Raw genomic sequence first — 26,267 nt, 5'->3', positions numbered from 1 at the left:
GCCCACTAAGGACAGAACCATTCCCTGGACTGCTTTAAATTGGAGAAAGTGAACTGACACCAGCACACATGCATGCATTGCTGCTTTCTTCTTCTGACTACAGACTTTACATCAGCAGCTACTGCTGCCTTCACTTCCTTACCATGATGGGCTGTACCGTCACTGTGAAATAAAATAAAGCCCTTGACCCTTGAATTGCTTTTATCTGAGTATTTATCATTGTAATAGGAAAAGAAACTAGGATATAAATTATTACCAGGAGTGGGGTGGAGATTATATGGTGACCGGGGCAGGTAGGGGTAGAGCTGTGCTGGTTAGTGTTAGTGTTAATTTCAAATCGATAGAATCTAGACTCACTTAGTAGATGGCATCTGGGCATGTCTGTGAGGAATTACCTTGATCATGTTAAGTGATGTGGGAAGACCCACTTTAATTATGAACAGGACCGTTCCTTGGGCAGGGATCATGGATGTTTAAGTGGAGAAAAGGAACTCAGTAGCAGAATGTATTTACTGCTGCTCTCTGCTTCCTCAGTGTGAATGCAATGTAACTGGCTGCTTGCTTTAAGTTCCTGATGTCTTGACTTCCCCACCATGATAACATTGAACCTTGACCCATGGGCCAATATAAACCCTTTTCTATTCTCTTTCTTAAGTTGCCTTTTGTTCTGTTTTTTGGTTTTTTTTTCAAGATAGGGTCTCCCTCTATGTAGCCCTGGCTGTCCTGGAACTCACAGAGATCCACCTGCCTCTGCCTCCTGAGTGCTGGGATTAAAAGTGTGTGCCACCACTGTCAGGCTCCTTAAGTTGCTTTTTTAGGTATTTTATCATAGCAAAATAAAGAAACTAAGACAGTATCAATCAGTAAAACTACATTCCTACCTGTGGCTAATTAAGGAATCTGAAACTTCTATTCTGTCTGAAAACTGTCAGATTTATTCTCAGATAAACATAATATTTGAATGTGACAACTTAAGGTCCACATGTGAGATAACACCACACTCAGTTTGCATGAAGACAAGGGTTTTAAGGTGTTTACTGAAAAAAGCCAGAAGGCCAGCTAATAACACAAAGAGCTAAGAGACTAACATGGGCAATCTTTGACAGAATGCCATAAATGGCAACTTTTTTTTTTAAATATTTATTTATTTATTATGTATATAATATTCTGTCTGTGTGTATGTCTACAGGCCAGAAGAGGGCACCAGACCTCATTCCAGATGGTTGTGAACCACCATGTGGTTGCTGGGAATTGAACTCAGGACCTTTGGAAGAGCAGGCAATGCTCTTAACCACTGAGCCATCTCTCCAGCCCCCATAAATGGCAACTTTTATCTAGCTGCAGAGAATACTCTAGGGAAGAAGTATCACCATGGTTACAGTATGAAGTGTGAACTAACATTTCCATCTTATCACTGACCTCTACACCTGTGTCCCTACTTCTTGCCCTTATTCATTAAAGGCTCATTTATTCAGAACAATAAGAAAAAAGCACTTGCTAGTGATTATTATACTTACACTCATATAAAGTCAGATTTTCCTTTAACTTTTTTTTTTTTCAAGACAGGGTTCCGCTGTAGTTTTAGAGCTAGACTAGGCTGGCCTCAAATTTACAAAGATCCACCTGCCTCTGCCTCCTGAGTGCTGGGATCCTTTAATGTTTTATACCTACAGTTCAGGAAAAGACCTGTAACAACGATTCCTCCCAGAAAGATTTAATTTACTACAAGTCATCTTTACCAGGCTTATGAAAACTGGAATGATCTACAGGAGAGCTGTCACTCAGTTGCCACACTGTTTTCACCTTCTTCTGATTACTGCTTATTTCCACTCTCCATTTCTGGGGCTTCTCACTAAAGAAAAAAAAAATCAAAAGAAAGTAAAAAATAAGGGGGAGGGAGATGGGAAGAGGGGGAGGGAAATGGGAGGAGGGGAAGACGTGGAAATTTTTAATTAAAAAGAAATAAAAAAAGAAATTAAAAAATAAATAAACTCCCAGTGACCAACCAACAGCTATTACATTCCTTCCTTCTAGTCACTTAGTGAAATCCTTATGTGACAAGTACTGAGGAGGGATATAAATAGGAAACAATGTGTACCTTGGAGAAGTACAGTCAAGGGAGGGGCAGAGACAAGAACATCCGCACATTTCAGGTAAAAAGGTAAAAACATTTTTGGTGTTGTTGTTTTTCAACACAGGGTTTCTCCTTGTAGCCCTGGCCATCCTAGAAATTGATCTGTAGACCAAGTTGGCGTCGAACTCAGAGATCTGCCTGTCTCTGCCTCTCTAGTGCTGGGATTAAAGTGCACCACCACTTACAAGCAGAGAAACAAATCTTTAAAAAAGCAATAATAGACGGGGCTGGAGAGACAGCTCAGCAGTTAAGAGCACTGGCTGTCCTTCCAGGAAACACGGGGCTCAATTCCCAACACCCACACAGCAGTTCACATGTCTCTAACTCCAGCTCCAGGGCTTCTGATGCAGGCAAGACACCGATAAACACAAAATACACACACACACACACACACACACACACACACACCCGTATGTGGGGAGATAGTCAAGACCGGTAACTATTTAAAAGACAAAGTGAAGAGTGAGAGTGAACAGAGGGTGGGTCCTAGGTTTCTGACTTGGGCATTAGGTGGTTAACAATGGTCATTTGAAAATCAAACACATGAGGAGGAAAGAGTATTACAAAAGAAGGTAGATTTTTTTTTTTTTTTTTTGGTTTTTCGAGACAGGGCTTCTCTGTGGTTTTTTTGGAGCCTGTCCTGGAACTAGCTCTTGTAGACCAGGCTGGTCTCGAACTCACAGAGATCCACCTGCCTCTGCCTCCCGAGTGCTGGGATTAAAGGCATGTGCCACCATCGCCCGGCAGAAGGTAGAATTTTTAAAAATTTAATTAACTAACTAAATTAAAAACTGATTATCATGGCAGGAAAGATGGTTCAGAGGGTACAGGCCTGATAACTTGAGTTTCATGATGAAAGGGAAGAACTGACTCCTGTGAGTTGCCCTCTGACTTCCACATGTGTGCCTTAGCTTACAAGCACCCAACTACATATATACAAGCAAGCAAGCAAGCAAAATAAATAAATAAATATTCCTTTGGAGCCATCAAGATGGCTCAGTGAGCAAAGGTTCTTGCTGCCAGATGATGGAAGGCTGGCAACTTGAGTCTGATTCCCAGAATGCATATGAAAAGTGGAAGAATGGACCCTACAAAGTTACCCTCTGACCTCCATATACATGTCATGGCATGTACTCTCCTATATATACACACACACACACAATAATAATAATAGTAAATACATTTTTGTTTTGTTTTTTGAGATAGGGTTGCTGGAACTTGCTCTGTAGACCCTCAAACTCAGAGATCCACCTGCCTCTGTCTCCTGAGTGCGGGATTAAAGATGTGTGCCACCACTGTGTAGCTATACATATTTTAGCTGGGTAGTAGTGGTGCATATTTTTAATCCCAGCACTCAGAAGGCAGAAGCAGGCAGATCTCTGTGAATTCGAGGCTAGCCTGGTCTACAAAGTGAGTTCCAGGATAGCCAAGGCTACACAGAGAAACTCTGTCTCAAAAAACCCAATAAATAAATAAATACGTATTTTTTTTAAACTTTTAAAGGTTTATTTAGTATATGAGTGCAGACAGGCATGTTCCACAGCACATGTACAGGTCAGAGGACAACTTTCAGAGAATCAGTTTTCTGTTTTTGAGGCAGAGTTCTCATTCCTTCTGCTGTACACTAAAGAGTATTTTTTTGGTCCCTGTCCTGGAACTAGCTCTTCTAGACCAGGCTGGCCTCGAACTCACAGAGATCCGCCTGCCTCTGCCTCCCGAATGCTGGGATTAAAGGCGTGTGCCACCACCGTCAGGCTTACAGTTGCTTTTTACATGAGTCCTGAACAGCAAAAAACTCAGGTCATCAAGGGTTGTGCAGTGAATGATTTTCTTACCAGGAGAGCCATTTTCCAAACCTTTTAAACCTTCCAAACCCTTTTAAACATTTATTTATTCATCCATCTATCTATCTATCTATCTATCTATCCATCCATCCATCCATCCATCGATCATATGTGTGTGAGTGTCCATGGATGTGTTGTGTAGGCCATGATAGGCATGCCAGAGTATACATGTGGATGTCAAAGGACTACTTGGGGAGGTCAGTTTTCTTTTAACCATGTGAGTTCCAAGAGTTGAACTCAGGTCATAATGCTTAGCGACTTTTACCAAGTAAGTTTCTTTCCCCCTTTTTGAGGCAGTGTCTCAATTTGTAGTTCTGTCTAGCGTAAAATTTGCTATGTAGACCAGGCTGGTCTCGGAACTCATAAGACACACCTGCTTGAATTAAAGGCATGTGCCACCACACTCAGTCAAATACATTCTTTCTATAACATGTCCATTTAATTAGACAAATTAAGGGGCCATAGTGTAATGTAACTGGCCATAATGGTTACATGGCATGGCTATAATCCTTTGGGAGCTGAAACAAGATCACAAAGTTAAAGCTAGCCTAGGCAAAATAGTAAGACCCCATTTCAAAATCAACCAATCACTGGGCATGATGGTGCATACTTTTCGTATGACAGAAGCTTCAAGAAGCAGACATGAGGAAGGACAAGCCAGGGAGGTAAGCATTTGCAGTGTGTCAGAGTGAATGGAAACAATTCTCTCCCTCTCACAGTCACACCCTCGGCCTTGCCACCCCTATTTATCTCCATCATTTCCTCTTATCCTATCATTTCTTCCTGGCTATTATTTCTCCCTTGATTTTGTGACAAAACTGTAAATTGACAGAACAAAGACTAGAGGCTCAAAAGTCTCAAGTGACACAAAGTTTGGGAGAAGAAATAGGGAAAGTCATGAACCTTGGGTTGGAGAGTGGGACAATGATTAAAGTTCAGAAGTTAAGCCGTGCTGGGTCATGAAATCCTATGGAAAATGGGCATCAAATTGCCCAGAAGGCACAACGTAATTATTAAGTTTCTCACCTTTGATACAGATTCTTTACAGCAGCTGGTCTGACTGGCAACTGAAAAATGTGTTGCTCATCCAGAGGATTTTGTTTGTAGTATTTTATGCAGGATCTAAAAAGATAAAGCAATCTCTTTTAGGAATAAGAGCCATCAGAAAATATAAAGGCCTTATAGTCTAGAAAAACATTTTACTGAGTACCACTAAGCAGGAAACTAACAGAAGGAATGAATTCAAAGCATAATAGTAACAAACAACCCCCACCATGCCAACAAAACTTGGATGATGTTTTCTTTCTGTCCAAGGAAATCCCATTCACTTAAAAACAAAAATTACAGTAAGCAGATTTCTTATACTAAAAACACATTAGTCTAAGAATGTAGCTAAGAATGTGGCTAGAGCTTCTTGCCTTTCATAGGCAAGGCTCTAGGTTCAATTCCCAGCTAAGCAAAAATATAGACTAAGTAGGAAGTATCTGAAAGATAAAAAAATTAGTACAGAAGAGACAAATACAGACTCAATGGCTTTCAGAATCCTGGGAGTTTAACAATTAAATTTATTTATTGTGTGTGTGTTTGTGTATGTGTGTGTTACCATCTCAAAGTAGATATGTAGAGAGATCTGAGAACAACTCTGAGGTGTTGGTTTTCTCCTTCTACTATGTGGGTTCCTGGGCCTGAACTTGGATCCTCAGACTTAGCACCAAGTATCTTTATCTGCTGAACCATCTCTCCCGTCAAGAATCCAGGGAATTAAACTAATTCATTGATACTACTGATCTTTCCTTTTTCATTTCTCCCACCCTCTCTTCCCACTCCCACCTTTCTCTAGTGCTAGGTAATGAACCCCAGGCCTCATGCACGCTAGGCAAATGCTCTACCCACTGTGCTGCATCTCCAGCAGATCTATAGGAATGATGCTTAACAGGGGGAAAACTTTTTAGATTTAATAAGCAATAATGATTTTAAACTTTCTTCCTTATATCTTTACAACTGATGCAAATTCTAAATTTGGAAAATGTGATTTGGAAAGATGGCTTAAGAGTTAAAAGGGGAGGGGAGTTAAAAAGATTTGCTATGAAGTCACAAGGACCAGAATTCAGATCCCAGAACCCATGTAACAAGCTAAACACCCCACACATGTCTGCAGTGCTAACTCAGCTAAGAGGCAGAGGGAGGATTTCACCTATTTGAGAAAATGCAAACCTCAGGTTCTGGGGAGACCTTTCCTCAGAAAGAAGAAACGGGCAGTGGGGAGCAGTGAAATGATTCCACTGGTAAAGGTGCTTGCTGCAAATCCTACAACCTGTGCTCACTCTCCTCACATAGTAGGAGAGAACAGAGTCCTATAAATTGTTCTTATAACTGCCACATATACGTGTTGGCATGCATATGAATGCACACTAAATAAATATAATTTTTTTTTCTTTTGAGACAGGGTCTCACTATGTAGCCCTGCCTGGTCTTGAACTTGCCTATGTAGGTAGAACATAGAACTCAAGAGATCAGCTGCCTCTGCCTCCTAAATGCTGGGATTAAAAGCATGTGTCATCATACTCAGCCAAAAATCTTTTAGAAAAATAAGTAGCCAGGTGGCGGTGGTGGTACATGCCTTTAATCCCAGCACTTGCGAGGCAGAGACAGGTGGATATCTGGGAGTTTGAGGCCAGCCTGGTCTACAAAGTGAGTTCCAGGACAGCTAGGGCTGTTAAACAGAGAAACCCTGTCTTAAAAAACAAAAAGCAAAAACAAAGTACTTTCACAGTACTAGGATTGTTCTAAACTGCCTGTAGTCAAACTGATCAGCTCTAAGCACAGTCATGCTACTGACATGTCTGTGGATTCCCCAATTAGTAGTGCTTAATCTGATCTAGATTTACAGGAGTATAGAACTGTTTTTTTGTTGTTTTGTTTTGAGACAGGGTTTCTTTGCATAGCCTTGGCTGTCCCAGAACTCGCTCCGTAGACTGCGCTGGCCTCGAACTCACAGAAATCTGTCTGCCTCTGCCTCCCAAGTGCTGGGATTAAAGGTGTGTGCCACCACCGCCTGGCTAAAACTCGGTTTTTAAAATTAGAATACTATTTACTAAGGGCCCATTATGTATCAGGTGCCATATATAGGATACACCATTTAATTCTTCAGCAGTCAATTGAGTTAGTATAAACTTTTTCAGAAAAAAACATGATTCACTGAGAGGAAACTTCCTAAAGAAGCCAGGCATGAGAAAAGGTCAAATCTGATTATTTTTCAATCCAAAGCCTTTCAATCATATAATATTGACCTAAAGCCACACTAAAGTAAAGACTAGGCAAATAGGTTCTAGTCTAACTAGCAATAAAAATTGCAAATATTTAAAAACAAACAAACAAAAACCCAGACTTATTTTATGTGTATATATTTGTGCCTGCGTGTATATATGTGTATTATAACACAATTAAGCAGGAGTCTAAGGAGGCCAGAAGAGGGTGTCAGATACCCTAGAACTGGAGCTAAAGATGGTTTTGGTTTGTGAGCTTCCATGTGGGTGCTGGAACAGAACCTGGTCCTCTGCAAGAGCAGCCAGTACTCTTTTTTTTTTTTTTTTTTTTTTAAATATTTATTTATTTATTATGTATACAATATTCTGTCTGTGTCTAAGCCTGCAGGCCAGAAGAGGGCACCAGACCTCATTCCAGATGGTTGTGAGCCACCATGTGGTTGCTGGGAATTGAACTCAGGACCTTTGGAAGAGCAGGCAATGCTCTTAACCTCTAAGCCATCTCTCCAGCCCCCGCAGCCAGTACTCTTAACTCTTAACTGCAGATCTATCTCTCCAGCTCTGTGCCTACTTTCAACTGTACTTTTTAGAAGAAGATATTTAGAAAAGGACAGATCCTAAATAAGTAAACAGTAGAGCAATACTTACTGTAAGCTGTTGTGGTGGCTAGCACCTGTTATTCCAGCGCTTGGGAAACTGAGGCAGGAGGATTACATTGAGTTTGAGGTCATCATGGACTACAAATGAGACAAGCCTCAAAGCAAAATGAAAAAAAAATACTTACTGTGTTAAAGAAAAGAGAAGCTCATGCTGAGGTTTAATGAAAAGCATGCAGATGACTAGAATTTCTAGAATATGGTGGAGTTTCTGAACACGATAAATCTGTTCTTGTGTAGCTACTGATGGAGAAATGAAGTATTCCTGGAAAGAAAGAAATAGAGAGTAAGGAGGCAAAGACTAGGCAGAGCCTCTGAGGAAAAAATGGCCATTCCCTCTACCTCTAAATGTGTACGCTTAATACTAGGATTAGAAGGGAGAGGTAATGACACAGAATTCACCATCTTTCACAACTACCTTTTAAACTCAGGTCTTTACACCGGGTGGTGGTGGTGCACACCTTTAATGCCAGTACTCGGGAGGCAGAAGCAGGCAGATCTCTGTGAGTTCTGAGCCCAGCTTGGTCTACAGAGTGAGTTCCAGGACAGGCTCCAAAGCTACACAGAGAAACCCTGTCTCAAAGAAACAAAAACAAAACAACAACAACAAAAAAGAATGCCACAGGCAAACAGTGGTATACAGTCTCCCAGACAAGCTAATCCCAGGGCTGTGTCATTAAGGAGGCACAAGTGGGCAGCCAACACTACTCATTACTGGAGACGGCATGAAGGACTGACTAATCTGAAAGACCACTCTAAATCTCTCTATACCTGGTGAACCCAAGGCTGAGAAACTAACAAAGTGTTCAACAATCTTTCCCTAGTACACATTACTTATACACCAGCAGAGCTTTTGGAGAAGAAATTTGTCAAGCTAAACTAGTGTCATCAAATGTTCCTCTTTCCAGTCCTACTTCTGAGACCAAACCTCATAACCCATAGTGGGAATGATAAACACACTTTGACAATAACCTTCAAGACTAGGCTCTTGAAGTGTGCAGTTTCTACAATTCTGTCCCCTTGAACAAACCTACAACTAGCAGACATGATGTGGTTTTATGATGTGGAATTTAATTAGCATAGTTTCTGTGTGGTTATTTCAGGGCTGAGCACCCAGATACAACCAAGCAGCCTCCTTGTAACAAATTGATGCCCAATGTGGGGCCCAAACCCTTGACCCTGAGATTAAGAGTCTCATGATCTACTGACTGATAATATTATATCCTTCTGCAGTCTTTGATGGAGTTGAAGAAAGTTATAGTTTTTGTTACAATAAAAAATAAAGTAAATAGAAATATTGTAACTGTAATTCTTGTTTGATACCTGTTTTGTTATATGTAATTTTATTATGTTAAAGTTAAAACCTTCCTTTTTATTTAAACAGAAAAGGGGAGGTGATGTGGAAATCCCCTCTGTATGCTGTGACTACCTTTGGTTAATAAAAAGTTTGTCTTGTGCCTGGCAGAGCAGAATAGAGTTAGGCAGAGAAAACTAAATTGAATGCTGGGAGAAAGAAGGTAGTATCAGGAGAAGCCATATAGCCCTGCCAGAAACAGATACCAGATGGAAACTTGCTGGTAAGCCACGGCCACGTGGTGATACACAGATTAATAGAAATGGGTTAAATTAAGATGTAAGAGATAGCCAATAAGAAGCTAGAGCTAATAGGCTAAACAGTGATTTAATTAATATAGTTTCTGTGTGGTTATTTCAGGGCTGAGCAGCCGGAAATGAATAAGCAGACTCCTTACAACAAATTGGCGCCCAACCTACTAGAGGTTTATTCACATAACTAGGTCACTAATAGATTATTTGTTAATCAAAGGAGGATTATCTCCTGGTCCTTATAAAAACCTACCCAGAGTAGCCTTTTAGAAGACTGAGAGGCACAGGAGATGAGCCAATTCACTAAAGAATGTCATAATTTTATTTTGTTTTGTTTTTTGAGACATGGTTTCTTTGTATAATCCTGGCTGTCCTGGAACTCTCTTTGTAGACCAGGCTGGCCACACACTCAGAGATCCACTTGCCTCTGTCTCCATAGGCTGGGATTAAAGCTGTGTGCCCAGCTGGAATTGTGCAAACTTCTTTAGCAAATAAGCCTTAAAATATAACACAAATGAGTCAAAAGGATATAAAATAAATACTCCACCATAGGTCTAATGGCTTTTCTAAACATTCTAGATAAAAGTTTTGGTAGAACATTGGCTTTGACTAAATAAAAACTACGTATCAGTTGCATAAACACAAAGAGAAAAGGAAAGAATGACATGGAACAAGCTACTTTTAAATTTACTTTATAAATAGTAATAACTGGCATAAGTTGGCTCACTGATACTTCCAAGGATCTGGAACAGAGGCTGGCACACTATAGACACTTAGCAACTGTGTGCAGAATGACTATATAAAAGAAAGAAACTTACCAAATGATTCAAAGATGCAAGTTCCTGACCTATTCAAAAAAAAAAAAACCCATACATGCAAATAAGCTTTAATAATTTTGCAACGAAATTTTAAAAATTAAAAAAAGGAACCTAAGAAAAATTTTCATAGTTCATACATTAAAGATGCAATCAAGTTAAATAGTTCCTTAATTATATTATAAATACATACTAATATTTTAAAACTGATCATAGCTTAAATAGTTCCTTAATTATATTATAAATACATACTAATATTTTAAAACTGATCATAGCTTGCACCTAATAAATAAAGTATCAAGTGTTAAGTAGTGAAAAAAATCTTTTAACTAGGGACAACAAGATGGCTCAGTAGGTAAAGGTACCTGTCACCCAACCTGCCAACGTGAGCTAGATCCTGGGATCCACATGGTGGAAGGAAGAACTGACTCCAGCAAGTTGTCTTCCCACTTCCACATGCACACCGTGGCACAGGTGCCCGGCCACAAGACATTAAAAAACAACTAATATCTAAACAAAAAAAACGAACACTATAGTTGTCTTTAACTTATTATATTTATCAAGTGGGAAAAAGGCTTAGAGAAAGAAAATACTTGTCTCACAGCCAAAGACTTACAATGAGTAGGAAGGTAAAAATCTATGAGTATTTATATGTGGCAACTAACCGGTTTTCAAGTTTTTAAGTTAGAAAAAGGACTCACTGACAAAAAAGCTGATATAATCTTTCTTTAGTTTGTCCAATCCAATTTCCAAGAGCATTTGAAGTGGGGTAGTTCCAGAGAGAGGGACACTGTCCATGGCTCCATGGTAAGATTGATGAATGAGCTTACTTAGTAAGCTGTTACTCCCACTGTGCAGCTAGAAATAAAAAAAAATCTTAAGTTTAAGTATAAACAAATGTAATAAGCAAAAGATTAGGAGTTCAAAATTATAATTTTACATTTTCAGTCTCCTAACACTATAAATTATTTCAATTAATGCCCCAAAATTAACCTGAGCTACCAAGATGCCACTCCTGGCTGGAGATGTGGCTTTCGAGCCCTTGCCTAGCATGCCCAAAACTCTGCGTGCTGGATCTTACGAACAGGAGTGGCAGCACACGTCTGTAAGCCCAGCACTCAGAAGGTAGAGGCAGATGTACAGAAGTTCAAGATCAGCCATCCTCAGCTAGGCAGTCAGTTTGATACCCTAATTTTTGTGTGTGTGTGTTTTTTTGTTTTGTTTTTTGTTTCATTTTGTTTGTTTGTGTTTTTGACACAGAGTTTCTTTGTGAGCTTTGGAGTCTGTCCTGGAACTCACTCTGTAGGCCAGGCTGGTCTTGAACTCACAGAGATCAACCTGTCTTTGCCTGCTGAGTGCTGGGATTAAAAGTGTATGCCACCACCGCCTGGCGATACCCTAATTTTTCAAAAACCAAGAAGAAAAAGTAAAGCTATTCCTACTTCACTTGTGTGTTGAAAATCCAAAGCAACTAAGAAAGGTCTAAAGCGGTAAGCTTAATTTTACCAAAGAGAAAACAGAGTTGGTTCTTTGAAGCTTTACAAGTAAGACTCCGCCTGTTGACTTCGGAACCACTGGGCAACTTTACTAAAGTTCTCCACTTCACTCACAATGCAAGTAGATTGAAGGAGCGTGAACTCTGCTCCTTGAGGTCTACACATATGACAAGTTACTCTTCAATGTGACAGCCAACATAATAATTTACAAATTAGAAATAGCTATCAATTCAGACTGAACTTAGGCACCAAATGTTAAACAATAGGTTTCAAAATAAATAGTCACCTTACTGCTACTTTCTAGTATCTCTGCTTCAGCTTCTCTTAATCTTCATTTGCTCTTTTTAAAAACTAGCTTCCCTTGGTTTGCACTCAGTGTGTAGCAGGTTCATGCTTACCAACACCCACAACCCAGAAACGCACTTCAACAGGTGAAGTGTGAGCACCTACAACTGCTGCCGCCAGCCCAGGCAAACTCTCAACAGGTGACCTGTGAGCACCTACAACTGCTGCCGCCCGCCCAGGCAAACTCTTAACAGGTGAAGTGTGAGCACCTTACAACTGCTGCTGCCAGCCCAGGCAAACTCCTGTGCTTGTTCTATGTATCCGTTTTTACAACACGCCAAGCTGATCATTGTGTCTGCTGCTGGGGATCAAACTTAGGGCTTCACATAGCTACAAACTAACTTTCAGCATGATGAATTGGTAGCCACAGTATTTAAAATGGTTCCTAATAAGCTAAATCTTTTACTTTGCTTTTTGTTCAGTGTAAAAGTAACAAAACCTCACTTTGGTAAATTCAGACAGTGGCAGAAAGTCCAAGCACAGAGAGCGCAGACAGCGGTTCCTAAGTCTTCTCCCACAGGTGGCTGTTACTCACAATTTAGTCCTCTGGTCCCAGATTGTTTGTTTTTTTTTTTTTTTTCAAAATTTACACTTTATACAGTTATGTGTATTCTGTATCATTTGTTGTCAATCCTGTTTTAAAAGCTGTTACAGGGGTGGAAAGATGACTCAGTGGTTAAGAGCACTTGACTGTTCTTCCAGAGGTCCTAAGTTCAATTCCCAGCAACCACATGGTGGCTCATATCTATCTCTAATGGGGTCCGATGTCCTCTTCTGGACTAAAGGTGTACATGCAGATAGAACACTCATATATAAAATAAATAAATAGTTTAAAAAAGCTATTAAAAGCTATTAAACACATCATTATATGGTTATATTATTGCTACTTAGTCATCTCATCAACAAGAGAAATGTACATTATTTTCAATTTTTGGCTTCTATAAACATTATTATATAAGTATTCTCATGGACAAAAACCTACTTTTATTTTTCCTTTTCTTTTTGGTTTTTAAGGCAAAGTCTCATGACAGCTCAGGCTGACCTCCACATGTGATTATCCTGCGTCTGCTTCTCAAATGCTGGGATTCCCAGGCATGTGCTACCACACCCAGTCTTGGTATATATTTTTGTGCATGAATGCAGCGTAGATTCTAACACAAGTGTTATTTGTTCAAAGATCATATTACATTCCAAGAATTTCAAGTCATCATCAAAACGGCTTTGAAAAAGAGCATCCTAGTTTGTAAGTTTCATCATTCGCCTATGAAAGCATTAATTCCCAGAACAGTTAACATCAGCAGCTTATATGCACCAGGTACTAGGCATTGTGTATGCATTAGATCAGTTCACCGTACACAACATTATGATGCAGATGGATTCCAGTCCTAACACTGCAGTTGAGGGCAGTGACGTACAGAGAAATAAAGGAGCCCAAGTTCACACAGTTAGAAAGTAGCACAGTTGGAATTCAACTTCGACTGTTTGATCCAGTGTTTTATCAAACATGTTCTTTTTGTTTGGTTTGATTTGGTTTGTATAAGACACTGAGAAAAACATTCTGGTCACACCATTCAACCTACCCAAGGCTGTATATCACCACGCTGCAGACTCTGCAGGATCAATGTGAAACACGTCACCAAGTCTTGATATGAAATCACACCTTGAAAACCAAGTTACACAGAAATCATTTCCACATCTCTACTCATCAAAAGTGTCATTTTAATGACACACACATGAAACAAGGAAAAACCCTGCACTTTTGAAAGGGGGAATTTAAAATTGGGAGGGAAAAAAACCAAAAAGACATAGCTCAGACTGGCAAATAACATTTGTAGGAACATTAAAAAAAAAAAAAACAATCTTATTCAGGTATATTTTGATTCATAGAAATACAGTTACGTTTTACATTTTACTTTATTTTTTTGTGTGTGGGGGTTTCAACACTAGGTTTCTCTGCCTAGTCCTGGCTGTCCTGGAACTCGAGCTGTAGATCAGCCTGGTCTCAAACTCAGACATCTGCCTGCTTCTGCTTTCTATGTGCAGATTAAAGGCATGCGCCACCACTGCCCAGCAAGTTTTATATTTTAAAAGGCACGAGAAGCTGGGGTGGTGACACAGACTTTTGTTGTTGGTATTGTTTTTCCTGAGATGATTTCCCTGTGAATATCTGCTATTCTGGAACTCACTATGTAATCAATCTAGGCTGGCCTTGAACTCAGAGATTCACCTGCCGCTACCTCTACAGTACTAGAATTCAGTTCCCAGCACCAACATGGTAGTTCACAACCATCTATAACTAGTTCCAGAGGATCTGAAGATGCCTTCTGAACTGTGTAAGCAGGTTGATCTCATGTGGTATACAAACATATTGTAAGCAAAACACCAATACATACAAAATTAAAAAAAAAAAACCTTAAACAAACAAACAAAAGCCCACTTAAGTTATGAAGGACACATACTGCTGCTCATTTTGCACCAAAGCTGTTCAGCAAAATCGAGATCCTCCCGCACTGTGATAAGCACAGACCGGTCAACTGCAGCTGCATCATGGTTCACCGCCTGAAAAAGAAGCAAACTTCAGAGAACACTCAGTTTATTTACTTTTAAAGTGAAAGAGTTTAAGCTTTAAACACTGTTCTGAGAGCTGTGAAGACACAAACACATACAAAGAACAATACAAATGTTATTTTCCACAGAATTCCATTTACTAATAAGGAGACATACTTGAACAGAGTAAAATAATAGAGTCTTAAAGTTGTTTTAAATCTGTAATGCCTAACCAGACATGGTGGCAGTGCATACCCTAAGACCCAGCACTCAGGAGGCCGAAGCAGAAGTAAAATGAGTTTGAACCTAGCCTGAGCTACATGGCAGAACTGTCTCAAAACAAAAATCAAACACCAAACAAAAACAGCAAAACTATACCGCTTAAAAGTAAGCTTTCAGTTTTGTTTCCACATGAAAATATTGAGTTGCCTTTGTCTCTATTTCCTTTTCATCAGGTGGAAAGTATCTTAGTTTCATAATGGCACATTATGGCATAGTAACAGCATTTATGTTGTGTTCCTATACCACAGCAATACTCTCTACAGTGTATTTAACAAAACTGTTTCTACTCTCTGCAGCCAAATAACAAAAACAAATACAGGATGGAAGGAGATCTGAGATGCTACAAAATGAAAGGTGGCAGTACACCAAAGTTCAAAAGCAGGTTAGGTTACTTTCTTTCTTTTCTTTTCTTTCCTTTTTTTTCTTTTGTAACATTTTTTAATGATTCTTTTATTTTTATTTTATATGTATTGGTGCTTTACCTGCATGAATGTCTGTATGAGGGTGTCAGATCCTTGAGAACTGGAGTTACAGGCAGTTGTGAGAGCTGTTGTATGGGTGCTGGGAATTGAACTTGGGTCCTTTGGAAGAGCAGCTAGTGTTCTGAACCGCTGAGTCATCTCTCCAGCCCACAGGCTAAGATTCTAACTGATAGTCATTGCTTACCTCTTTTTGTGTGTCTTTTTTTGTAGAATCATCGAATTCATCCAGTTTATTTAAGTCTAGAAAGTAGAAAAAGCTCATTAACTTGATTTTATTTTTCTGCTTCCCATATTATTCCCACCGCAATTCTGTTTTCAAGTAGCAAATGTGAGCAGAGGAGTACAGAGGCTGTAGCAAACTACCACTGTGGGAGCCTCCTACAGCTGGAGTGCAGCACGGCAGCACGGGAAAGACACCTACACGGTCCACCAGTCGTCTACAATCTCAAACCCACCTGTGCTACACGAATGTCCATACAGCCTCTCTTTCTGCAGTCCTGAGCCTGATCAGATCGAGGACTCAAGAACAGTTGGCAAGTGCTCTACCACTCACCTACATCCCAGTCCCTCTTTTTACTCTTGCATTTATTTTGTGACAAAGTCTCACTAAGTTGTCTAGCTTGGCATTGAACTTACTCTGCAGCTCTAGCTAACACGTCTCCTGCCTCAGTCTCTCAAGCTAGACTTATAGGCCTGTGCTGCCAGGCTTGGTTCAAACTAAATCTTATAATTTTAATAACATTTATCTTTGATACTTTAGAACCAAAGCTGTGCCTCCAACTAGATCAGATCACAGCTTTAATGTAGTCTAACTCAAAGCTATATAAAGCCACAAACAACTGATATTTAAATATAGTAAGCATATGCACCCAATTAAAAACAAGGAACAAACAAGAACAGATTATGAAAACAAGCACCATTCAGAAATTCTTGTACAAGTTCAACAGCTGATTTTGTTTCCAGAGGTTCAAGCCATTCAGTTACACCAGTCCTCAAACCATCAGCCAAAACCTGTAGAATAATTTAACAGCCAGAAAACATGTTAGCAGAAATCATAGCTTAATTAGTAGGGATGTATTTAATAGTATTAATAAGGTAGCAGTTCTTTAAACAAAATTTTTTAGATCTGTTTATTTTCTTGCTTGTATTGAGTGGTTTTTTTCCCTACCTGTATATCTGTGCATCACATAAGTGCTCAGTGCCTTCAGAGTTCAAAAGAGGGCATTGGATAAACTGGAAATGGAGTTACAGGTGGTTATGAGGCACCATGTAGGTACTAGGAATCAAACCCAGGTCCTCTAGAAGAGCAACAAGTGCTCTTAACTGATGAGCCCTCTCTCCAGCCCTATGGTAATGTGTAATGGTTCTTGACTACTGACCACTCACTAAGGATAATGATTTTGTATGTTATTTAAATCTGGACTAAACTTTCTGAGGCAGATACTACTATTATCCTCATTTGATTGAGGCTAAGAAAACTTCAGTAACTAGATGAAACTCACACAGTTACTAACAAACAGTATAGGATACACATTCAGTAGGTTGGTAGTCTCAACTCTAATGCTATGCACACAGTAACGACATGTGATCCTGAGTAAATAAAGATATATTACAGGTGAAGTAACAATGAAACCACAAATGTGAAACTGAAAGCAAGTTTATCCAAACACAATATAATTTGCACACACCAAAATCTAAGCTGAGTCTATAGTAGGGAAGAACGAGGGAGAAGATCAGGAGAGACGACTCCAGCCAGAGAGAAAAACAGTAGAAAACAGAAGGAAGAGGGCAAATTCATCAAAAGACCAAGAAACTTCACAAGTTTTCTTTCTTTTTTTTTTTTTTTTGCTTCATATGAGAGATCATATCCACCATTCATTCATTTTGTAACATAAAATGACAGGATCAAGTAGTTAATAATTCCTTTATTCCTAGAAAAGAAAAATGTTTTCAACAGAAAAAGAGATCATTTCCTGCTTCCAGAGGGTCTATGAAAAAGGAAAAGATATTTTTTTGTTGTTGTTGTTGTTGTTTGTTTTTTGAGACAGGGTTTCTCTGTGTTGCTTTGGAGCCTGTCCTGGAACTAGCTCTTGTAGACCAGGCTGGCCTCGGACTCACAGAGATCCACCTGCCTCTGCCTCCCGAATGCTGGGATTAAAGGCATGTGCCACCATCACCCAGCTGTAAAGATAACTTTTTATGTGTCAAAATAACTTGGTGGAAGTCAGGGATGTTTAACATATTGCTATATGTAGGATTTTCCAAATCACAAAGAATGGGTCAGTGTGAAATGCCCACAGTGTCTCTATTGAGAAACAATGCATGATTTTGAGGGTGTGTCTGATGGAGGTGAAAGGGCTTTAATTGACTGGACAGCAAATAAATAAAATATAATTTTTAAAGGCAAAAAAAGAGAGGGGAGAGTCAAAAGGACAAACGGGAGAGTACAAGGAAAAAAGGACATATATTCATAAGAATAAAAAAATTTGTATCCATTTATAAAATACAAGGATTGAATTTGAAAAGTCTGTGGACACACACACCCTACACATCTGTGATTCTATGTGTGTGTGTGGTGTGTCAGGGGAAAGGATGGCTTAAACATAGTTGCCATATGACCTAGAAATTTCACCAGAGATGCAGAAAACATATGTTACTACAACAAAAATTTGTATAAATGTTCACAGCAATATTATTCATAATAGTCAAAAAGTACAAAAATATTGGGATGAAAGGATGAATAAGACGCAGTGTATCTGTAGTATGAGATGCTATTAGACAACCAAAACTAACAAAACCTTATTAAGTAGATTAGAAGTTGACAAAGGCTGGCAAGGTTGTGGAGTGAATAATAAACCATACTATGGATACAAGGTTTCATTTAGGACTGATGAAAACGTTTTAAAACTAATTGTGGGGACTGGAAAGGTGGCTTAATGGTAAGAGCACTGGCTTCTCTTCCAGAGGACCCAGATTCAAGTCCCAGCACTGACATGGCAGTTCACAACTAGGTGTAACTCCAGTTCCAGGGGCTACAACACCCTCACACAGGCATACATGCAGACAAGACACCAATGCACATAAAATAAAAATAAATCTAAAAAAATAAATAGCAACAACAACGAAAACCTAATTGTGGTGATGACTTGTATAATTCTGCCAGCCAAGTAGAAAGGTGAAGAATGTAGGAAGCTACTAAGTGGAGCCCCCTTTCATTTTGAGGACAACTGCCACATGAGTAACTACCCAAGTTGTCTAGAGTATGATGAAATATAACATTGAGAATGGATTTTAAAGAAAATCAAAGTTTCACTGTGAAACATTTTCATGATAATGGTTTTTTTTTTTTTTTTTTTTTGGTTTTTGAGACCGGTGTCTCTGTGTAGCTTTGAAGTCTATCCTGGAACTCCCTCTTTAGACCAGGCTGGCCTCCAACTCACAGAGATCTATCTGCTTCTGCCTCCCAAGTGCTGAGATTAAAAGTATGCACCACCACCACCAGACCTATAATGAGTAATTCAATGAAAGAAATTCCAGAAGGATACTCACAAGGAGAAATTTCAGTTCTCTGTGGAGATGATTCAAACAACCTCTGGGCTCTCCTGATTGTACTCTGATATTCTAAAAAGTATCAAAGACCATCAGTTTTCATTGACAACCCCATCTTCTATGTGCAAGAGTCACTGTAACTTGCATTTCAATTATATGTTTTATAAAGCACCAGTAAATTAAATCAGGTTTACACCATGCTCAAAACATCTTACCCTGAGATCTTACAGATCGAGTCATTCTGATACACAACCTGAACCAGGCCACTGCCCTCCTCTGTACCATGAAGATGGAAAAACTGCCTCCCTCACATGCCTTTCCTCAGGGTATTTCCAAGAGCACAGGTGGAATAAATAAATAGCTCCAAACTTGATACTTAGCATTATGACATTGAAAACGAAGTTCCAATAAATCACTCTATTAGATTCCTAAGTAAACCAACACACAAGTCTAGCCAAAAGATACAGATTTACAACCTAAGTCCTTAAAAACAAGTAAGTAAATTCCTACTACAGGAGAAGAAAATACAAATAGAATTACCCATAAGCCTACTCCCCAAGAGAACCACTGTTAATACTATGCATACTTCTGGGCATACATTTTTTTTTTTTAACAAAACACAGTTGTACATGTTATTGTATATACTTCTTTTTAACTTTTGTTTAGTAAGCATTTCCTGTTCTTTTAAAATACCTTTCTCTAAACCGGGCGGTGGTGGTGCACGCCTTTAATCCCAGCACTCGGGAGGCAGAGGCAGGCGGATCTCTGTGAGTTCGAGACCAGCCTGGTCTACAAGAGCTAGTTCCAGGACAGCTTCCAAAACCACAGAGAAACCCTGTCTTGAAAAAACAAAAAAAACAAACAAAACAAAAAAAAAAAAAACCTTTCTCTACACTACACAGTCTAGGGATTGGATGTAGGCAAGTACTAAAACATACATTTTCCCTCTGAGACAGGGTTTTTGTGTGTGTGTGAGTCACCTTGGCTGTCCTAGAATTAGCTGTGTATACTACTCTGGTCTCAAACTCACAGAGATCTGCTTGTCTCTGCCTCTCAAGTGCTGGGATTAAAGGCATGCACCACCATCAGGTCCTGGCAAGACAGAGTTTCTTTATATGTAGCCTTGGTTGTCCTGGAACTCGCTCTGTAGACTAAACTGGTCTAAAACTCAGAAATCCACCTGCCTCTACCTCTGAGTGTTGGGATTAAAGGCGGCCCTACCACCCACCACCCATTTTAAAACATGATTTTTAAAGCCTGCAAAAGAGCCAAACCTGGTGTGCAGGTCTATAATCCCAGATACTCTGAATGCTAAATCAAGAAGTCACAAATTCAAGGCCCAGTCTGGATTAAGGAACAAGTTTAAGGCCAACCTCAGAAAACTTAAAAAGAGCCCGGGTCTCATTATGTATCCTTGCCTGGCCTGGAACTCCCAGAGAATCTGCTTGATCTGGGATTAAAGGCATGCGCCACCTGGCCTGCCTCATTTTTTCTTTTCAAAGGAAAAAGGGGGAAAAAAAAGGCTTGTATAGACATGAGGGTTCTGTCCTAGTGATATGGTTGAGCAGTTAGGAGCATGTACTGCTCATGTAGAGGTCCTAAGTTAGACTTCCAGCACCAGTGTAGTGATGCTCACAGTCCCCTTTGACTCCAGAACTAGGGGAATCCAACACCTCTGGCATCTGTAGGTGTCTGCACTCACATGTATATACTCGTCATTAAAAATCATTGAAATAAATCCTAAAAGCTGGCTTTCTGGGACAAACGTCAGTGGGAGAACGTCTGCCTATTATGTTCTACACAAGACTTCGAGTCAATCTCCAATGTCAAAAATAAATTTAATTTTAAAAGCATATATAGTTTCTCATCATGAAAATCCATTTTCGCCATTTTTTTAACTGAATGCTAAGCACGTTCTGTTCTTAATACTTTGAGAATTCAGTTATATAACACACCAAGTATTTTACACATAAATTTTTGAGTTTTATTAGCAATTTTAAGTTCTTTTCTTTTTGAGACAGCGTCTCACTATGTAGCTCTGGCTATCTTGGAACTTACTATGTAGACCAGACAGATTGGCCTCAAACTCAACATAGATTCTCCTGCCTCTGTGTTCCAAGAGCTAGGGTTAAAGGCGTGTGCCACTGTGTCCAGGAACAGAAGTCAACTCCCCTTGAGTTCCCACACAAGAGGCCTTAATCATCTCTTGAAAGTAAAATTCCAGAGTAACAGGGTTATAAGTAATTGACAGCTCAGTTCACTGGGCAAAACCTTCATTAGTTCTCTGCTGAGACCCTGGGAGCCAGCCAAGGTTTTCTAAGTGTACAGCCTAACCACCAGTCAATGTCATACAGCATTAGCAATAAACACGTAGACCACTCAGGAGCCCGAGAAACTTAAAGAGAAGACAGGTTCATTCCTACCAGAGTTGCAGTGGAAGACAGGGGAGGGGTTTGAAGAATCTCATCCACAGGACTCCAGGAAATATCCAAAGTGACTGTAGTTTGTGACGGGGTGACAACATCATCCAAGTCAGTGGACTTAAAGAGTTCGTATTGGGCAAATCCTCTGGCCGTTACCTGAAGACAGGTCACAGGAAGATCATTAGCAACAACTTCATATGACCAATCCATTATCAAAACCACCTTGATGTCTGTCCCAAAATTAAAAAAAAAGCACTATACATCAAACTGTCATCCCAAATGAAAATATAAGACAATTCTTTTGTTGTTGTTATTTTTGTTTTTCAAGAAGGGGTTTCTCTGTGTAACAGCCCTAGCTGTCCTGGAACTAGCTCTTTTCTTTTCCCCATCTTTTTTTTTTTTTTTTTTTTTTTTTTTGGTTTTTCAAGACAGGGTTTCTCTGTAGCTTTGGTGCCTGTCCCAGAACTAGCTCTTGTAGACCAGGCTGGCCTCAAACTCACAGAGATTCGCCTGCCTCTGCCTCCCGAGTGCTGGGATTAAAGGCGGGCGCCACCACCGCCCAGCTAATAAGACAATTCTTTTTTTTTTTTTTTTTGGTTTTTCGAGACAGGGTTTCTCTGTAGCTTTGGAGCCTGTCCTGGAACTCCCTTTGTAGATCAGGCTGGCCTCGAACTCACAGAGATCCGCCTGCCTCTGCCTCCCGAGTGCTGGGATTAAAGGCGTGCGCCACGACCGCCCGGCTTAAGACAATTCTTTTAAGCAACAAATATTGTACATATATATTATGTGGGTATTCTGTCTAAGGAGTCTGCCAACCTTGAATCTCAAGCACACAGATTTTAGTGCTTCAGCATGATTCTAGAGCCAACTCAAAGATACCAAAGAATAACTGTGTCCTGGCTGATATAAAAATAAATACAAATACTCTGGCACTAGAGAAACGTCTAGTCATAGTGAGAAGAAAGCTGTTATGCTAGGAAGGCAGATCAATCGAGCTCTGTGTAGGTAGATAACAAGACAAATACTCACAGCAGACAAGTGATGTCTTTTCTTGTGTGAATTTTTTAGATTTTCCAGATCTTCAGAATAATTTTTGTCAGCTACAAAACATAAAATAAAAAAAAAAGGAAAGATTTAATTCTAAATTATAAAATTATATTGGGCAGTGGTAACTCAGACCTTTAATTCCAGTACCTAAGAGGACAGCTTGGTCTATAGAGGGAGTTCCAAGAGAACCATTGTTACCTATAGTGAGATCTTGTTTCAAAACAAACAAACAAACACCTGGTGTAGGTCCTTCTGTTTGTGTGTTGCTTTCATTGGTTAATGCTTTGGGCCTGATAGGGCAGAACTTAGGTAGGCAGAGAAGACAGAACTAAAATGCTGAGAGGAAGAAAGCAGAGTAAGGGAGAAGTCATGGATTCTCCACCTAAGAGGGACGCTGGTTAGAATCTTTCCCTGGTAAGCCACTGCCACATGGCACAATACAGATTAATAGAAATGGGTTAAATCAAGATGTGAGAGTTAGCCAATAAGAGGCTAGAGATAATTGTTGTAATAGGAGCGGCGGGGCTGCATCCCCAGCACCCTGGCCGCCTGGCTAGCTTATGCTCCAAAATAACAACACACAAACTGTATTCAATTAAACACTGCTTGGCCCATTTCTATCTAGCCTCTTCTAGGCTAATTCTCACATATTAATTTAGCCCATTTCTAATCATCTGTGTAGCACCGGTCTTACCGGGAAGATTCTAGCCTACGTCCATCCTGGGTCGGAGCTGAATCATGTCTGCCCCGGAGCTGGGAGCATGGTGTCTCTGCTCCAGAGAGCAGAGCTGTCGAGTCTGAGCTCACTTCCTCTTCCTCCCAGCATTCTGTTCTGTTTACTCCTCCCACCTATGTTTTAACCTATGAGGGCCAAGCAGTTTCTTTATTGCTTAACCAATGAAATCAACAGATTGATATATGACACTCCCACATCAGATAATGGGCCAAGCAGTGATTTAATTAATACAATCTGTGTGGTTATTTTGGTGCTAAGCTAGCCAGGCAGCCGGGACAAACAAGCTGCTCCTCCCCTTGCAACAAACACTCAAACCCAAAACAAAATGTTAAATAGAGAAAGAAAGGGGAGTTGGTTGGGTGAGTGGCAGGGGAGGGGGAAGGTCTGTTCTGGGAGGAGTTGGGGGAGGTGAAACTATTATAAGAATATATTACATGCGCTGCGGTGGTGGCGCACGCCTTTAATCCCAGCACTCGGGAGGCAGAGGCAGGTGGATCTCTGGGAGTTTGAGGCCAGCCTGGTCTACAAGAGCTAGTACCAGGACAGGCACCAAAGCTACAGAGAAACCCTGTCTCGAAAAACCAAAAAAAAAAAAAAAAAAAAGAATATATTACATGAAAATATTTTTATTAAAAAAATGGAATTAACTGGGCATGGTAACACATGTCTTAAATCCTAGCACTCAAGAGACAGACTCAAATAAGCAGTTAAGAACAGTGGCTGTTCTTCCAGAAGACATAGGTTCAATTCCCAGCACCCACATGGCAGCTTATAATTGCCTATAACTCTAGTTCCAGGGGATCTGACACCTTCAGACAGACAGACATGCAGGCCAAAAATGAAAGCACATTAATTAAAAACAAGTATAAAAAAGAAACAGGCAGGTGGATCCCTGTTAGTTCCAACACGTTAGTCTATGTACTAAGTTCAGGCCCACCAGGGCTACACAGTAAGACCTTGTCTCAAAAAAGAAAAGAATAGGGGCTGGTGAGATGGTTTAGTGGTTAAGAGCACTGGCTGTTCTTCCAGAGGACCTGATTTCAATTCCCAGCACCCACGTGGCAGCTCACAGCTGTCTGTAGTTCCAGTTTCAGGGGATTTGATACCTTCATGCACATAAAATAAAGTTAAATAATTTTTTTAAAAAAAGAATATATTTAAAGTCCAATATGGAAACTCACATCTAGAATCTTAGCTACTCTGGAGGCTGAGCAGAAGGATATTGAATTTGAACTCAGACTATATTGTAAGCAATAAACAAACAACAATATATAAGCAATAAAATATATAATATAGATTTATAGAATATAAAATATATAACATAATAAAATATATAATATATAAGCAATAAACAAACAACAAATGTGCACACTCACAAAAATAAATGGAAAATAAATAGCCAGGCACACTGGCATGGACTTGTAATTTCAACTGGAGGGTGAGCCGGGCGGTGGTGGCGCACACCTTTAATCCCAGCACTCAAGAGGCAGAGAACTCTGTGAGTTCGAGGCCAGCCTGGTCTACAAGAGCTAGTTCCAGGACAGGCACCAAAGCTACAGAGAAACCCTGTCTCAGAAAAAAAAAAAAAAAAAACAATTGGAGGGTGAAGCGGGAGTCTCACTGAGTCCACAAGTTTAAGACTAGCCTGCAAAGAACTCAAATTAAAAAAAAAAAACACACACACACCAAACACAAAACAAAAATAGTCTGGGTGGTGGTATTCAGATAGAATTCCAGAAGTTAAAGCAGAAAATATTAAGTTCAAGGCCAACCGTCACTCAATCCACCCCTTCCAAAAAGGCAAAAATAGGATTATATTCTAGTTATACTCTGGTTTTTAATCTTGTACAGTAAAAAAAAAAAAAAGTACAAATTAAATTAAACCTAAACAAAGCATCAGAACATGTCGAGACATTCAGGAGTTCTGACCTCCTCCCTGATGATAAGCACAAATTCAATGCTCCACGTTACACTTCCCTCCTACATGGAAGCTCAGGAATACCACGAAACAACTACGCAAATAAACATACCGAGACTGAGCACTCACCTTTACAAGTGACCACATATAAGACAACTCCTGTAATGATGTCATTTGCTGTCATGAGCTCAGCTCCTAGCCAACAGGTACCTTCAGGATCTGAACTGTCACATCTCACCCAAAGAGGAGGAAGGGCAGTAACTGGCTGCTTAATCTTCAAATGGGTCATATTAGGATTGTGAGCCATGGTGTAAAGCCCAATTAGCTGCCTTGAAAACAACGGATAGGAGAACCAATTATAAAATACCAATCACATGTTATCTTTGAAGCTGAAAGTGTGGCCCAGTGGTAGAGCACAAGCTCAGCACCACCCCATGCTCTACTTTTCTATTTTTTAATTTAAAAAAGGTAAGTGAAAGGTCTCATAGTCAGCAATCTAGAAATGAAGTGAAAAAAATGGATGAAGGCACAGAGGCGCGGCGGCGGCGGCGGCGCCAGACGCACAGAGGCGCAGCAGCTGCGGCGGCAAGGTGGCGGCACCAGACGCGGCGGAGCGGCGGCCAGACCCAAGCGGCTGGGACAGGCGTGCAATAAGGAGAGCAGATCGCCCTACTACAATTGAATCAAAGAGGTAGGCCTTTGGTTGGCCAGGTCACTGGCACAAGGGGAGCCTGGTCCTGTCCTGAAGATCCTTCGGAGGGGTGAGAGGGTTCTTGGCCTGCAGCAGGAACCACGAAAGAGAGTGAGGGCATTTTGTAAGCGGAGCCCTTGGCCAGCAGGGAAACCTGATCCGGTTTCTAAAGGACCCATTGGATAGGATCAATAGGAGGAGATGGGCAGGCGCCAAGGCAAGAACTCACCCAATAATCCGAAAAACAACATGAAAACATCAGAACCCAATGATCTTACAACAGAAGTATTTGAACAACCTAACACAGAAGAAGTGGAAAAAATCGACTTTATGAAGATAATAGAGTCCCTTAAACAACATGTAAAAAATGCCCTTATAGAAATGGATGAGAAGTATAACAAAAAGTTTGAAGAAATGAGTAAATACGTACA

At 40.0% G+C, this 26,267-nt stretch overlaps 1 protein-coding gene across 2 annotated transcripts in view; it reads right to left on the bottom strand.

The window, feature by feature from the left end:
• Positions 1-26,267, bottom strand: part of Zwilch (zwilch kinetochore protein) — a 47,726-nt gene that overhangs the window by 4,314 nt on the left and 17,145 nt on the right. For both annotated transcript variants that reach the window (XM_041679567.1, XM_041679568.1), the window contains exons 5-17: positions 25,275-25,474; positions 22,474-22,544; positions 21,445-21,600; positions 19,022-19,093; positions 16,390-16,483; positions 15,657-15,712; positions 14,621-14,720; positions 13,742-13,821; positions 11,022-11,178; positions 10,324-10,352; positions 8,029-8,165; positions 5,005-5,100; positions 1,740-1,852 (exon numbers count right to left, since the gene is read on the bottom strand). In XM_041679567.1, the coding sequence (XP_041535501.1) occupies positions 1,740-1,852; positions 5,005-5,100; positions 8,029-8,165; positions 10,324-10,352; positions 11,022-11,178; positions 13,742-13,821; positions 14,621-14,720; positions 15,657-15,712; positions 16,390-16,483; positions 19,022-19,093; positions 21,445-21,600; positions 22,474-22,544; positions 25,275-25,474 (1,361 nt within the window). The remainder of the gene's footprint in view (positions 1-1,739; positions 1,853-5,004; positions 5,101-8,028; positions 8,166-10,323; positions 10,353-11,021; positions 11,179-13,741; positions 13,822-14,620; positions 14,721-15,656; positions 15,713-16,389; positions 16,484-19,021; positions 19,094-21,444; positions 21,601-22,473; positions 22,545-25,274; positions 25,475-26,267) is intronic.

Source organism: Microtus oregoni, unplaced genomic scaffold (assembly GCF_018167655.1).
Source record: "Microtus oregoni isolate MIOR12 unplaced genomic scaffold, Mior012 000032F_ref0000030, whole genome shotgun sequence".
In the NCBI taxonomy this organism is placed as follows: domain Eukaryota; kingdom Metazoa; phylum Chordata; class Mammalia; order Rodentia; family Cricetidae; genus Microtus; species Microtus oregoni.
This window is presented reverse-complemented; position numbering and strand designations above follow the sequence as displayed.